Source organism: Trichomonas vaginalis, chromosome IV, assembly GCF_026262505.1.
Source record: "Trichomonas vaginalis G3 chromosome IV, whole genome shotgun sequence".
NCBI lineage: Eukaryota > Parabasalia > Trichomonadida > Trichomonadidae > Trichomonas > Trichomonas vaginalis.
Window position 1 is genome coordinate 15,179,128 of NC_067206.1, and position 13,718 is coordinate 15,192,845.

Genomic DNA, 13,718 nt, shown 5'->3' on the forward strand with positions numbered 1-13,718 from the left:
TCAACACAGCATGAAGCAGTTTCTAATACACAATCTTACTAGTGGTGTTTCGGTCGCCAGCGCTCTCATAGGGGTGCTGATTTCAAAAACCACTACTTCAAATTATTCAACAATACTCAATGCAGCATGAAGCAGTTTCCAATTCAACAATACTCAACACAGCATGAAGCAGTTTCTAATAAATATATACATATATAAATATATACATATATAAATATATACATATATAAATATATACATATATAAATATATACATATATAAATATATACATATATAAATATATACATATATAAATATATACATATATAAATATATACATATATAAATATATACATATATAAATATATACATATATAAATATATACATATATAAATATATACATATATAAATATATACATATATAAATATATACATATATAAATATATACATATATAAATATATATATATAAATATATACATATATAAATATATACATATATAAATATATAAATATATAAATATATACATATATACATATATAAATATATACATATATAAATATAACAATATATAAATATACATATATATAAATATATAAATAACAAAATACAATCAAAAAATAGTGTTTGGAAATTTAAGGTTAAGTGTCACTTTTTCTACTGTCACTTTTTCGTAAATTCTACCACACTCTTTATTGAAGTATTTTTCTGGATTTTTATCACCTGATAGTAGTGGTAGATTACGGCCCAAGATGGGATATTCAAAACCATTAAATGTTTTCCCAGCAAGTTCATAAATTTTTGCCATAATATCCCAAAAATTTATCGAGTTTAATTTTTTGGCCAAATCTGTCAAACCATGGGGCTGAATTCCTTGCTTAGAGATATGATTGCTAATGAGATTTTTTTATCTTCCGTCAAATCAATTTTTTGCTGTTTTTCTTCGATTTCAGATTGTTATCTAACAAGCTCAAATGTGTTATATACGAAAACGATAAAAACGGTTTGACAGAAAAGTGACAACTTTACGTGTCAAAAATATAAAAAGTGATATTTTATTCATCATTATCTTCTTCATAATTTATTTCATATTCTTCGTCTTACCAACAAAAGATGGGAATGTGAACAATTGCGGGCAATTTTTAGCCATTTTGGCTTGGAACTAGAGCCTGCGAGGTACATGGATAGTATCAGTACCTCACAGGCTCTAGTTCTCTATATGGCGCCGAGAAATTTGGTGAAATGTGGTCGCATTTCACCAAAATTTTTTCGGCGCCATAGGATGAATTGGAGGGTGAGAGATATTATTTCATACAATACTACTCTCACCCTCCAATTCCCAGCCAAAATGGCTAAAAATTGCCCGCAATGTGAACAATTGCGGGCAATTTTTAGCCATTTTGGCTTGGAACTAGAGCCTGCGAGGTACATGGATAGTATCAGTACCTCACAGGCTCTAGTTCTCTATATGGCGCCGAGAAATTTTGGTGAAATGTGGTCGCATTTCACCAAAATTTTTTTCGGCGCCATAGGATGAATTGGAGGGTGAGAGATATTATTTCATACAATACTACTCTCACCCTCCAATTCCCAGCCAAAATGGCTAAAAATTGCCCGCAATGTGAACAATTGCGGGCAATTTTTAGCCATTTTGGCTTGGAACTAGAGCCTGCGAGGTACATGGATAGTATCAGTACCTCACAGGCTCTAGTTCTCTATATGGCGCCGAGAAATTTTGGTGAAATGTGGTCGCATTTCACCAAAATTTTTTCGGCGCCATAGGATGAATTGGAGGGTGAGAGATATTATTTCATACAATACTACTCTCACCCTCAATTTTAATTACTTAAACTCATTCTATTTTTTTGACATGTAAATGTCACTTTTACTGAGATCTGACACAATGTCAGATCTCTTTTTTTCGTATATAAGAAATGGAGCAAATTTCTTTTGAATAATTTTTGATTCTTCCTCACAAATCTGTCTAGCCTTCAAAATTGTTTCTATAACTTCTTGTTCAGTAAGAGATTTTTTATTTGTTATAGATTTGCCGTTATAAAACACAACTTTGATGCGCCAGTCATAAAATGAAATGGTGGAAGTGAGGCATATCTCAATATTTTCACCAGATTTTCAGGCATATAGCATGGATATATATTTGTTATCATAATTTGTATTTAGTAATATTATTTAATCCAACTTATCAAAGCTAAACAAGATAAGAAATGCATTTTAAATTTTTTTCAAACAAAATTGAACGAAAAATACACTTAGAAGATATGTTTCTTTAAGTTATTTATAGTAATGGAAATGGTATGGTATTTCTATCTTTAACATATAAGCAGATCATACTTCTCTTGTGCCATGCAATTATGAATTAAGAATTTTGTAAATTCAACTGTATATAATAATCTTTTAATTTAAAAACATCACCAGACCAAGAGATGTTAATCATGTGCATCTAATATATTTGTTTTGGTCTAGCATTAATAAAAAGATCATTTATTCTGATTAATATTTATCCAATAATAATATATATTCATTTATGAATTTAATTAACTTATTTTAAACTTAATATTTAACAAAGAATAATGGTAATATTCGATGATCTAAAGTAATTATTCAACATCCCTAATAAAATAAGTTATATGCTTTATGTCTAATATATTTTTTGTAGAAATTTCGAGGAAATATTGAAGTTTTAACATCACTTCACTTCCACCATTTCGTCTTACGAGGGAACAGGACAAATTTGCCACACGGCACTTTTTTTAAAAAATTAATGGAGCGGAGCGATACTCTGCTGCAGGAGCCCCAAGGCTCCCAATCATTACGAAAGGGAGCCTCAGGGCTCCTGAGAAACCTCTTTGAGAAAGTTTTCTTAAAGAAAACCTTCTCAAAGATGATTGTCAGCATTCACTCAAAATCTACCAAGAGTTTCAAAGTTTCAAATCTATCTGAAATGAAGCTTTGAATCTCTTGTATATCTAATTGTAGAGGTACCTTTTCAAAATGTCTTCTATTGATTAAATTTAATCAGTAAAAGTCATTTTGAAAAGGTACCTCTCTATAATTGCTATTGAGCATTCACTCTTGGAACCTTGGAGCTCTTGTGTAGTGCATGAAAACTCCAAGATTCTAGCATAAAACATATATCATAGACATAATTTCTTCAAATATAATTTAAGGTTATTTTTTAAAAAATGAGAAAAGGCGTAATTTAAGGTTATTGAAAAGTGACACTTGGCAAATTTGTTCCGCACTCTCTTACGACAATTCGTAATAGTCCCGGATATACAAATATCTTTTAATTTCTGCTCATATATTTTCGATTATGGATTGCACGAAAACTCGGTTGACTTCACTTATCATGAAAACTTAAGTTAGTTTTCTCTATTATTTTTCTCATGGTTTTTATATAATGGTATGATAAGTGAAGTCAACCGAGTTTTCGTGCAATACAATATATTTTCGATTATATTTAAATCAGGCGAATTAGCTGGCCATTTAACTATAAAATCCAGAAAACACCTTATTAACTCGGAATTGAAATTAACTCCGTGAATTGTTGCTCCATCTTGTTGAAAAATTGGAGACTCCATATTCTCTAAAATATCTTGTAAAACTGCCAATCCGGAATTGTCAAAAATGAATTTGTCATGGCGTGCTCCCAAATAGTCTAAGAAGACATGTATCGTCTTGCCATCTGGATTGACACAAAATTGAGCCTTGGTGCCATTGACCTTGTTTCTTCCATCACATGATATTTTTGCCAAATCCGCATTTGAGGTTTTGTCCATTCAATTGTAGTTGTGTCAACTGCACCTGCAGCGGATGGAAAGTTGACAAATTTCTTAACGGAACTTTCAAATTTTCTGGGTATGAAAATTCTGATGAAAATTGTAGATATTAATAAAAATTAATACATACATTAAATTCGATAATGCCAATTGTTATTAATGCAATCATTTATTATGATTAATATCTCACAATTAATAAGATATTGTGGCGTACGGAAATCGTACTTGAAAAAGTGACAGAAAAGTGACAGAAAACCTTATTTTTGGCGCCAAAAAATACTTAAGTTTTAAAATTGATAATTGAATTAAAAATTGAATTGTAATAAACAGAAATTCATCAAAAGTGACAGCTCTCAATTTTTTGACATTTGTAAATTCTAAATTGAATGAGAAAAATGAAATAATACTAAACATAATACAATATTCTAGATTTAATTATAATTAGGGAAAAGTTAGTTTTGAGAGTACTTTTCATAGGCATATAGAATGAAATCTTCTGAAAAATAATATCACATAAACTCATATTATTTTCGAATATATAACTATTTTATATAAAAATCAAATTCAATGATCTTAAAAGCGAAGGATAAACCTCAAAATTTACGAATATAATGAGTGGGAATAGGCGTAAAGCAAAAATTGATATTTCATATGGTTTTTATGATAGATAAGCATTATATTCCCACTCATTATATTCGTAAATTTTGAGGTTTATCCTTCGCTTTTAAGATCATTGAATTGTTATATACGAAAACGATAAAAACGGTTTGACAGAAAAGTGACAACTTTACGTGTCAAAAATATAAAAAGTGATATTTTATTCATCATTATCTTCTTCATAATTTATTTCATATTCTTCGTCTTACCAACAAAAGATGGGAATGTGAACAATTGCGGGCAATTTTTAGCCATTTTGGCTTGGAACTAGAGCCTGCGAGGTACATGGATAGTATCAGTACCTCACAGGCTCTAGTTCTCTATATGGCGCCGAGAAATTTTGGTGAAATGTGGTCGCATTTCACCAAAATTTTTTCGGCGCCATAGGATGAATTGGAGGGTGAGAGATATTATTTCATACAATACTACTCTCACCCTCCAATTCCCAGCCAAAATGGCTAAAATTGCCCGCAATGTGAACAATTGCGGGCAATTTTTAGCCATTTTGGCTTGGAACTAGAGCCTGCGAGGTACATGGATAGTATCAGTACCTCACAGGCTCTAGTTCTCTATATGGCGCCGAGAAATTTTGGTGAAATGTGGTCGCATTTCACCAAAATTTTTTCGGCGCCATAGGATGAATTGGAGGGTGAGAGATATTATTTCATACAATACTACTCTCACCCTCAATTTTAATTACTTAAACTCATTCTATTTTTTTGACATGTAAATGTCACTTTTACTGAGATCTGACACAATGTCAGATCTCTTTTTTTCGTATATAAGAGAATTTGATTTTTATATAAAATAGTTATATATTAGAAAATAATATGAGTTTATGTGATATTATTTTTCAGAAGATTTTGTGTTCTTCTTCAAAATTTTATTTTTTTATTAAAAAGAATCTTTACAAAATATACATTTACTTTAATTAATATTTAAAAACGTGCTCTATCAAAAGTTCCAAAAATTCAATATTTTAGCTTTTCTGAGGTGTCACTTTTGATGAATTTCTGTTTACAACAGAATAATACATTTATCATATATTGTGAAAAAATAGAATTTTTTTATCAAAAATAATTTTTTAAAAAAATTTAATTAAGCATAAGGAAGGCGTGGAGGGTGTGATATACTATTTTAAATGATAGCACTCACACTCTCCAATTCTTAGCCAAAAGGGCGGAAAATTGGTAGCATTTGTACATATTGAGGGCAATTTTCCGCCGTTGCTGGTTGTAACTATGGTCTACGAGGTACATGGATAGAACCAGTACCTCGCAGACTATAGTTCTCTATATGGCGCCGAAAAATTTTGGTGAAATGTCTTCGCTGTTGATTCCCATAGTATTTTGGAAATTGTTGTGCATGAAAAATAGTGTGACTTCACTTTTGACAAAAAGTGACACTATTTCTGATGGTTTTGTCATTTATTTGTCAGATTTATAAATGGATAATAATGCTGTAAATCAGATATTAATTAAAAATATTTAAGATTTATGTTCGAATTGAAAAGCAAAATGATATTTTTTAATTGGAAAACGTTAATATCTGCTATTTTGAAGTTTGTAATATTTGTTAGTATCTTAAATTATTGAATGCATACGTTTTTTATGTTCTCAATTTTAAAAAAAATTGTGAAGAATTTAGTTTTTTGGAGATGGATGTTTAATATTTGTGAGTGAGAATGCAAGCAGGAGTTTGGTACTTTAAGGCTAGGTTGAGATAGATTTCCCATTATATTCTGTGAATATATTGTTTGAAAATTCAAGATATAAAATATATTATCAAAAAATTTTATATTTTTAAATACAATAGGGTGGAAGTATAGTACGATGAGATAGCAATGATATATTTTATAATGGGAGTAATCTGAAGATAAGTAGCAAATTTTATGCGATTTTGATTGGGAGTTGGAGGGTGTGAGTACTATAGCATGTAATAGTTATCTCACACCCTCCAATTCTTCCTATGGCGCCGAAAATTTTTGGTGAAATGCGACGACATTTCACCAAAAATTTTCGGCGCCATATAGAGAACTATAGTCTGCGAGGTACTGATTCTATCTATGTACCTCGCAGACCATAGTTCTCAGCCAAAATGTCAAAAATTTCGGAAATTCGAAATAATTTTTTTTGAGAAAAAATTAACCGTTTAAGGGTATAGTAAACTCAAAATTCTAGAGTTTTGAGAGTGCCAATAAACTCTATAGGCCTATATATATCTATATTTTAAAGGAGAGGTTACGCCATAATATTTGATATTATAAATTATTAATTCAAAATAAAAGTAGAAAATGAAACTAATTTTATTCTAACCTATATAAATATATCAATAATCTAAAATGATTATAGTCTGAACTATATTTTACCAGATTATCAAATATAAGAGAAATGAAATAAGGCATAAAAATATCATAGCATAATTATTGGATAAATGCATTAATAAATTATTTATATCATAATGAGAAAAAATCAAAATAAGAAAATGAGCATAATAATAATTTAATTAAAAACAAAAACAATAAATAAAATGTAATTTTCGTTAATCAAAGTCATCAATGTCTTCGTCTTCTGATTCCCATTCGGACTTGAAAACTTGATAATCTCCTCCTGGTACACTCTGAATGGATTTTTTGTATTTGTTCTGTTTTTTAGAACCTTTTGTAACAGTTTTTTGTTTCAATATCATTTTGGAGTAACAATTCTCTTCAAATGATTTGACACAATCTTCTGGAAGTGGGGGAAGATGTAATGCTTTTTGTATATCTCCGAGAAAATGCTCTGGATCATTCCATTCTAAGATTGCAACGTTAACTCTAATGTTAATGTTCTTCCAGGCTCTTGATTTGTCCAAATAGCATGCAATTTTGGAGTTAAACGCTTCATTCATGCAGGTAGATCCAATGGAAGAAACTTTGGAAACTATGGGTGTCCATTTGTGAACCCAGTCATAGAGCATGAATTGAAGTTGGATCGAATTGACACCTTTTTGCCATTCAAAGCATTTGTAATTGTGCGGTTCGCAAAAAGAATGATTGCCTACGTAATGGTAGACACAATTCTCCCACATTTTCGTACGTTTGTCAATATTTTCTTCGGCAAAACATGACCAAAGCCACATACTTAGGCTTGCATTCAGACCCCAGAAAGGTCTCTCTATTTTTTCAATCTTCTGAGTCTTGTCGTTGAAAACTTCAACTGTCTTATGAGAAGCTGAGAACTTTGTAAAATCTTTTGAGATATTTTTTGATACATGACCTGGATCGAATCTTTCAAGATGAGAGACGCCAAATTCTTTAAAGACAGAGACACTTTTGTTATCTCGGTCTTTAATAATCTCTTTAACATCTTTCAAGATATTGTATTTCTTTAATTGCTTCAAGATGATTCGAGTTCCAGCACTTTCCATATTGTTGGAAGCTCCGGAATACTGAGCATGCTGTCTGTTTCCACCAATATGGTTGATGTTCACGCATGCAAGAACTCTTTTTGTGACAGCATCGAGCGCAGTTACTGTACAACTTGGCGAGTTTCGCCTGTGCGTCCATCTTGCATCAATGGATAAGTAACCACTGAAGGACTTTCTCGACAGCATTAGGGAAATACTTTTAAGTCTTCTAATCTTATCGTCACAAAATCTCTGTTGTCTCATGACACCACTCTTCACAGGGGGCTTAGTTCCACAAAGAGAAAGAAAGCGAGCACCTTTTGTATATGGCATTCCGGTCATTATGCAAGCACCAAGCATCTGTCGCGCTGAGAGTCGACGACGTTCGTGGAGTAAAATGTTATGCATTGCCTTTGTTTTCCGTTTTGGGTGAACAATATGGCCCATACAACAAAAAAAAATGAAATCCCGCCAAAAGTGAAAATTGAATAAAAAGTAATAATTAATAAATATATACTATATCATTAGATGAATATTTTGGAATAACATTTTAAAATCGAGGTTTTTCAATGGATAACGGTTCAATCAAAAATTTGACCCCATTTTAGAATCTACATTAAAAATGGAACATTTCTGTCGTTTCAAAATTCCAAAATAACGTTTCTATTCCTCTCAAAAGTAAAAATAAACTTTATTGGGGAAAAATATTTTTATTTTCCAAAAAAAATGAAAACCTTAAATGCAAATCTAATTTTGATGCTTTTGTTTGTGATTTTTTGGATTTCGAAAAAAATTTGAAAATTCAGACAAGTTACCATTAACACTAATACGTTTCAGCGAGTCGGTCCCATCAGAGAAATTTTCATAAATCGGCGATATAATTTATTATTTCAGCAAAATATTCTCAGATCCAACTAGAATAAGGTCAAATTATACAAATTTAGCAAAGGCTAGTTATCCTACCTATTCAATTAACTTTAATTTTAAATAATTCAAGACAATTCTCAAAATTACCTTAATAATCGCGTTCTCTTCGCAAAATGACGATTCATCATTCACTACCAGCATAACTGAGGGCTTGTGCTCACAGAATAATACAGATAATTTACTTATTAATGCAAAATTTAGTACCAAAAGGTAATCATAGAAGATACAAAAAAAGTTTCTTTATTTTGATTGCTGATTTTATTTCTTCTAAAATTTACCAAATCTAAAAAATCCAAAATTGAATGCTATTGAATTTCATGTTTATGTAACATATACTATTTATTATATAAGGAATAAAAATTTTATAGTTTTAATCAAAAATAAAGGTGTACTAAATGCATACAAAACAAGGTATTTTTTACTCATCCAAAATATGTTAACAGTGCTATTTATATAATCAATATCCGAATTTCGAAATCATTTTGATGAAATCTTTATTTTAAAATTGAGTTGACTGTTAAAATCACGCGAGAAGAGGGATTATCTCAATGAAAAGTACATGAAATAGCAAACGCACAAGATGGCACTATGCAGCTTTATATTGTTATACAGGATGAACATATAAATGTTTGGAAAACACTTACTTCGTTCTACAAATGTGTATCTCTTTATATCAAAGATTCTTCTCAAATTATTGAGAGACTTCTCTCAAAAAAGGGAAATTTGATAACTAAAAAATTATGGCATAACCTCTCGTTTTGCATAGATATATATTTACATGGTCACAGAGCTTATTTTCATTGTCAAAACTTAAAAATTTTTAGTGGACTATACCCTTAACATAATATTTATAATATTGCTTATTCAATTAGACGGATTAAAAATTATATGTTTTCTTTTTATTTTTTCAATTAAATTATTAGCTGACTCGAATTTGTATAAGTTTTTTAAAATAGATATCAAAAATTAAATATAAAAAAGAAAACAATTAAGAATATTAAAGTAAATTCTTTATTAAGAAACAATAAAATGAAAATATAAAACTTTGTATGATTTGAGTTGATATTGAGAGTAATTTGTGAGTGTGCTTCGGCTGCATATGTAAGATTGTTCGGATTTAATTAAAAATTGTAAATTTTTTGTCTTTATATCAAACTATTCGACAAAACTTTGTATGATTTGAGTGGATATTGAGAGTAATTTGTGAGCGTGCTTCGGCTGCATCCGCTAATTCCTTCTTCATTCTTAACATTCTTTGTTTTATTTAGAACTATATTATCTTATTTCTAAAAATAATACTGAATTTTTTAAAAAATCCAAATGTAATAAATGTAAGTGTTTATTCCTTAACTTCCTTTTTGTGATTTTTTGAATTTTCTTGTTTTTGAAATTATTTGTTAATCTCTAAGATTTTTTTCGAAGCCTGGTTCAGCGCAGAGATCTTTTGTCCATTTGGGGCCTCTTTCCCAGGCCTCAAATGGAGTCAATTTCTCCCCAAAGAGTTTGAATAATGCGGAGTGTTTCCATACCCTATTATACTGGGAAACAACATTGGGGATGAACTCAAAGACGTTCACTCCAGGGTTTGTCTTGAAAAGAGTCTCCCAACTCCTTTCAATTTTTCCATTTTCCTCTGGAGAGTACGGATGAGTTTTGAAATGTTTTATATTGAATTCTTGGCAAACCGCTTCAAAATATTTTCCAATGAATTCTGTTCCATTATCTGTGAGAATTCCATGTGGAACTAATTTGACTAAATCAATTGCGTGACGAAATACTCTGGCAGTATTTTTCATTTCTTTTGTATCGAAAACATCCCAGCAAATAATGTATCTGCTTCTGTCATCAAGAAATGAAATTAAATATTGAAGGTTACCGTTATCGTCCTTCAGAAATTTCAAATCAGTATACCACAATTGATTAACATATTGAGCAACGTATTCATGTGGATGTTCGTCGATTTTCTGATGCCTGTGAAATGTAAACAAATGTTGTTGATTGAAAATTTTGAAAGCATCGTTGAATGTAAATCTTTCGACTTTTTCGAAATATGATTCTTTGATCCTTTTGTATCCAATGTCATATTGTGCTTTAATTTCCAAAATTTTGTATACATCTTCCTCAAAAAATTTTTCTTTGGTCTTCCTCTTTCTTTTATTGGATAGCCGAGTAGTACGAAAATTTTTTTCAAACGTTCTTTTCCTATTGAAAGTGTTTTTGCCGTACCTTCGAGAGTTACATTTGGATTATTAATGTATTCTTGATATTTTTCTTCAATTACGTTGAGAACCTGATCGGCGGGAACGGTTGGGAGTTGAAAAGTTTTAAGATCTTCTGGGTTTTCGAGACGAACCAAGATGTCTTCCATTTTTTAATTTGTAAATTTTTCAATTTTTCAAAAGATAATTTAAAAATACTAGTTATTTGATAAAATTTGTTTATTTTAAATAAAACAATTTTTTTGAAAAAATTATATTAATGATTTGAAGGCAAAAGCCAAAAACTTAATAGATAAAACGCTCTTTCTATATAGATCAACTTCTATTATTAAATTTATAAAAATGGAGAGATTTTGCAAATTATTTTCTAATATATTATATTTATAATCATTTTATTTATCCCATTAATAATTGTGAACCCAGAACATCTTCCCTTCAAAGTGCCAAGCATCAACACACATTCTCACTCACAAATTTTTAAAACTCATTGCCAAAAATCTAAAAAACTCACAATTTTTTTAAATTGATAACCCTCAAACCGTTTCCAATCAATAATTTGAGAGTCTATATGATAATGTAAAAGTTAAAACATTCAAGTATTTAAGTATTTCTTTAAAATATTAAGTTTTTTATTTTTCCAATAAAATTCTAATATCAAATATTTTTATTTAACGATTAATTTTATTTATATTTTTATAGTTTTTTTAAGAAAAAATATTGTTAGGGTTTTATGAATTTTCAATTAATATACAAGATAATTCATGAATGTATATATTTCCAAGTTTTTAAGGATGCAACACTTTACATTTGTAAACTGTCAAAAATGAAGTCACGCTATTTTTCATGCATTACATAGTATTTTGGAAATCTTTTAAATTTCCATATACAACTGAACTTTTAATATCGATTTCTACAGGTTTTCGTCCATTTTTTGGGTGATAATCTTGAACGATAGGTGAATTTATACTTTTTAACTGGTTAATCTTGTTGTAAAATGCGCATTTTGATATTGTCCTTCTAATACCTGGCTGAATTTCAGCAACTGATAATATATTCTTCAGTTTTTCACCTTGGTTCAATCACTGAATGCTATCTTTAATAAATTCGTCTGAGATATCTTAACAAAAAATCGTTCAGTCATTAAATTTATTTAATCAGCTTTATTTGAATTTTAAATATACATTTTTTAATAAAAATCATTATTAATGCTTTTTAGAATTATAATATATTATAAAAAAAGAAAAATAAATGATTTTCTTTTGGAAAAAAATTACCGCGCAAAATGTCACTTTTCAAGTACCATTTCCGTATGTGATACAATTAATAAGATATAATCATTTTTTAAATCGATAAACTTTTTTGCAGCATGAGATTAAAAACAAAGGCATTCAATTTTTTTTGTCAATTAAAAGCAATGAACCGAGAAATCTTCCAAAACTATATAAATTGTGGTGTACGGTAATAGTGTTGCATGCTAAGTTCGGTCAACGATAGAAATTGAGTGAAAATTAATCGTCGAGGAAGTACGATTATGTAAAGTAAAAAAATGTTGTGGGATTTTTAATATTATATATTATTTTATAATAAAATTTTTTTGAGTCATTTTAAGAAGCACATATAATTTTTTGAATTTAAAAATTAAAGTAGTGTCAAACGAATTTATCACTTAATTTAATACTCAGATTTCTTAAAATTAATGAAAAAAAGGTTTTCTGAGAACTTTTGAGAATGGTTTTCAAATTCCATTATTGAAAATATATAGGTATTGTATGAAATTCAAACTCTATATTTATTAAAATTCTAAATTTTTAATAAAATTACTTTTCAGAGGAATATGATTTTGAATGGTTGATTAATAAGTATAAAAATGTCTACGATTTTAAGGAGGGAATTGTTCCGTATGAGGTATACATCATAACTATATACCTCATAAGGAACAATTCCTCTTGATAGCTGGGAAACTTTCTCTGAATAACTTATCATTTGGAGAAAGTTTCCCAGCTATCTATTAGAAACTAAAGGCTGTGAGGCACTAATATATAATCAGTGCCTCATAGCCTTTAGTTTCTTATTAAAAACGAGAAAACTTGTTCGAAATGATAAACAATTTCGAACAAGTTTTCTCGTTTTAAGGAGGGAATTGTTCCTTATGAGGTATACAGTATGAATATATACCTCATAAGGAACAATTCCCTCTTGATATCCTGGATATTTTTGAATATATTTTTTTTAATTAAAGTTCTCAAAAGTATTATCAAAAGTGATTTTTTAAAAATATCTCCAATTAATTAACTAATTAAAAGTATTATATTTTTAAAATTAAATAGTTTTTCAATTTTTTGAAGGAATTGAGATACTTCCCACGACCATAAAATTGAGAGGTTTACATTATGACTGATCTTAGCATGCAACAATAGCCCCCAAAAAGTGACAGAAAAGTGGCATAAAATCTTATTTTTTGGCGCGAAAATTTGAATACTTAAGATTTAAAAATGAAAAAAAATAAGTTAAAAATGGAATATAGATATTTATCATATATAGTGTGAAAAAAATATATTTTCTATATCATACGGAAAAATTTCCTTAGGAAAAGTGACATTTTTGTTGCATGCTAAGTTCGGTCAATGATAGGAATTGAGGGAAAATTAATCGTCGAGGAAGTACGATTATGTAAAGTAAAAAAATGTTGTGGGATTTTTAATATTGTATATGAGTATATAAGAATTTCCGAAAAAGTGACACTTTCA

General features: G+C 29.2%; 2 protein-coding genes across 2 annotated transcripts, besides 25 other annotated features; both read right to left on the minus strand.

Annotated features, from left to right (window-relative positions):
* Positions 1-958: 958 nt before the first annotated feature.
* Positions 959-1,020: a mobile genetic element.
* Positions 1,021-1,140: 120 nt separating this feature from the next.
* Positions 1,141-1,248: a mobile genetic element.
* A 141-nt stretch (positions 1,249-1,389) lies between these two features.
* Positions 1,390-1,498: a mobile genetic element.
* Positions 1,499-1,640: 142 nt separating this feature from the next.
* Positions 1,641-1,749: a mobile genetic element.
* Positions 1,750-2,718: 969 nt separating this feature from the next.
* Positions 2,719-2,752: a terminal%2Cinverted (terminal inverted repeat of MuDR-4N1_TV transposon ID:TVAGG3_0096960).
* Positions 2,719-3,246: a mobile genetic element.
* Positions 3,218-3,246: a terminal%2Cinverted (terminal inverted repeat of MuDR-4N1_TV transposon ID:TVAGG3_0096960).
* Positions 3,247-4,101: 855 nt separating this feature from the next.
* Positions 4,102-4,138: a mobile genetic element.
* Positions 4,102-4,138: a terminal%2Cinverted (terminal inverted repeat of Banshee-A3 transposon ID:TVAGG3_0096970).
* Positions 4,139-4,520: 382 nt separating this feature from the next.
* Positions 4,521-4,582: a mobile genetic element.
* A 120-nt stretch (positions 4,583-4,702) lies between these two features.
* Positions 4,703-4,811: a mobile genetic element.
* A 140-nt stretch (positions 4,812-4,951) lies between these two features.
* Positions 4,952-5,060: a mobile genetic element.
* A 365-nt stretch (positions 5,061-5,425) lies between these two features.
* Positions 5,426-5,463: a mobile genetic element.
* Positions 5,426-5,463: a terminal%2Cinverted (terminal inverted repeat of Banshee-A3 transposon ID:TVAGG3_0097010).
* Positions 5,464-6,593: 1,130 nt separating this feature from the next.
* Positions 6,594-6,615: a terminal%2Cinverted (terminal inverted repeat of Kolobok-1_TV transposon ID:TVAGG3_0097020).
* Positions 6,594-9,588: a mobile genetic element.
* TVAGG3_0097030 (uncharacterized protein) lies at positions 6,980-7,396 on the minus strand (the record flags this gene model as incomplete). The annotated part of the gene is made up of 1 exon (XM_051222667.1): positions 6,980-7,396. The coding sequence occupies one exon, from the start codon at positions 7,394-7,396 to the stop codon at positions 6,980-6,982; it is 417 nt and encodes a 138-aa protein (XP_051107653.1).
* Positions 7,594-8,272, minus strand: TVAGG3_0097040 (zebrafish ch211-108c17.2-related family; the record flags this gene model as incomplete). Its single annotated transcript, XM_051222668.1, has 1 exon — positions 7,594-8,272. A coding segment is annotated over one exon (679 nt), but the record flags the coding sequence as incomplete, so codon positions are not given.
* Positions 9,567-9,588: a terminal%2Cinverted (terminal inverted repeat of Kolobok-1_TV transposon ID:TVAGG3_0097020).
* A 441-nt stretch (positions 9,589-10,029) lies between these two features.
* Positions 10,030-10,082: a mobile genetic element.
* Positions 10,030-10,082: a terminal%2Cinverted (terminal inverted repeat of LTR286 transposon ID:TVAGG3_0097050).
* A 70-nt stretch (positions 10,083-10,152) lies between these two features.
* Positions 10,153-11,119: a mobile genetic element.
* Positions 11,120-11,176: 57 nt separating this feature from the next.
* Positions 11,177-11,228: a mobile genetic element.
* Positions 11,177-11,228: a terminal%2Cinverted (terminal inverted repeat of LTR286 transposon ID:TVAGG3_0097070).
* Positions 11,229-12,855: 1,627 nt separating this feature from the next.
* Positions 12,856-13,168: a mobile genetic element.
* Positions 13,169-13,682: 514 nt separating this feature from the next.
* Positions 13,683-13,712: a terminal%2Cinverted (terminal inverted repeat of MuDR-2_TvMULE3 transposon ID:TVAGG3_0097090).
* Positions 13,683-13,718: part of a mobile genetic element that runs on past the window's edge.